Raw genomic sequence first — 1562 nt, 5'->3', positions numbered from 1 at the left:
ATGGGTGGGTTGGCGTGGGGTGGGATGAGTGGGGTGGGGTGGGATAGGATAGCATGGGATGAGTGGGTTGAGGTGGGATAGCATGGAATGGGATGGGATGGATAGGTTGGGGTTGAATAGCATGGGATGGGGTGGCATAGGATGGATGGGTTGGGGTAAGATAGCATGGAATTGGACGGGATGGATGGGATGGATGGGTTGGAGTAGGATAGCATGGGATGGGGTGGGGTGGGATGGGACAAAATGAGATGGCATGACGTGACATGGGATGGGATGGCATGGGATGGGACCACCCACTTCCCTGTGCATCTTGTGTCCCCGGGGATGAGCAGTGCCACCCTCTCGGGGTCCCATCACTGAGCTCTGACCCCCGGCTGTGCGCACGGTGCCAGCCCTGCCCCAGCCCCACAGCTCTTCACCCCTGCAACAGTGCAGGATGGGCTGGGGGGCCCTGGGGAGCAGCAGCAACTCCTGTGCGGGCAGCAGAGCGGGCAGGGAGCTGGGATGGGGCCGGGAGTGGAGATGGAGCCTCTTCCAGGAAATGGGAACTGGAGAGCACTGGGCCAAATGCGGCTGTAACCGGAGCTGCAGCTCTGCATTATTGATGCCTCGCGCTGCTCCAGCAATGGAAGGGGCCGAGCCCTTCTCTCCCGCTGGACCCCATCCTTCAGGAGGGGGGTTGGCTTAGGGTCAGTCCCCGTAGCCCCACGGTGTCCCATAGGGAGCAGCACCACGCGTGCCCCGCTGACGGACAGCCCCGAGTTCCAGCCTCCGGGCTTCGACACGGCCAGCTTTGTGGGCGGCATCGTGCTGGTGCTCAGCGTGCAGGCCGTCCTCTTCTTCATCCTCAAGTTCATCAAGTCCAAGGACAGCAGCTACCAAACGCTGTAAGGCTCCCTTGCTCCTCTGTGGGGTCACGCCGACGCTATGGGGCAGCCCCACCGTCCCACCGCATCTCACCGCGAGGTGCTGCGTCCTCCCGTGGCTGTTTGTCCGTCCCCTCCCATGGGGGTGGGGAGGATTTGGGGCTCTGGGGTGCCCTCCCTCATTTCCACGTGGAGGGTTTGAACCCTTTCTGTGTCCGTCTGTCTGTGCGCTGCTGCCCTGCCGCATCCCATAGGGACCGAGCAGCCCCCAGACCCACCCCGTAGGGGTCCAGTGCTCTCCCAGCCCCTCGTGCCCGCCGTGGGGCTTCTAACACGGGGGGGTCGTGCCCCTCTCTCTTTCCTTGCACGCTGCCAGAGAGGACAACCAGTAGGTGCTGAGCGCTGCCAGAGGATGGGGAGGGGGCTGCCCTGCTGCCCCACTGCTGCCCCCGGGGGAAGGGGCTCATTCCCACCTTCCTGCTTTGCATGGCGGGGGGGTTCTCTGCTGTTTGCTGTTTGTCCCCGGGGCTGTGAGGTGACCCCACATCCCCGTCCCTTCTGCTGTGTCCCCAGGAAGGTGGCAGGCAGCCCCCGTCCCATTGAGCCCCTCTCTGGGGTGGGGGCTTCCCCCCCAGGAATTGCTCTCTAATAGAGCACGCAGCAGTGTGCATCCCCCCCTCACCCCCATCCCCCTCT

The 1562-nt window shown here is 64.0% G+C and overlaps 1 protein-coding gene across 1 annotated transcript; it reads left to right on the top strand.

Annotated features, from left to right (window-relative positions):
* Nucleotides 1-579: 579 nt before the first annotated feature.
* On the top strand, nt 580-1556 carry CD164L2 (CD164 molecule like 2; the record flags this gene model as incomplete). The annotated part of the gene is made up of 2 exons (XM_019622775.1): nt 580-887; nt 1243-1556. Coding segments are annotated over 2 exons (324 nt in total), but the record flags the coding sequence as incomplete, so codon positions are not given.
* Between the last annotated feature and the right edge of the window lie 6 nt (nt 1557-1562).

The sequence above is a fragment of the Meleagris gallopavo genome, chromosome 25 (genome assembly GCF_000146605.3).
Source record: "Meleagris gallopavo isolate NT-WF06-2002-E0010 breed Aviagen turkey brand Nicholas breeding stock chromosome 25, Turkey_5.1, whole genome shotgun sequence".
In the NCBI taxonomy this organism is placed as follows: Eukaryota; Metazoa; Chordata; class Aves; order Galliformes; family Phasianidae; genus Meleagris; species Meleagris gallopavo.
Note: the sequence above shows the minus strand (reverse complement) of the source record. Positions and strands in the feature narration are given on the sequence as shown.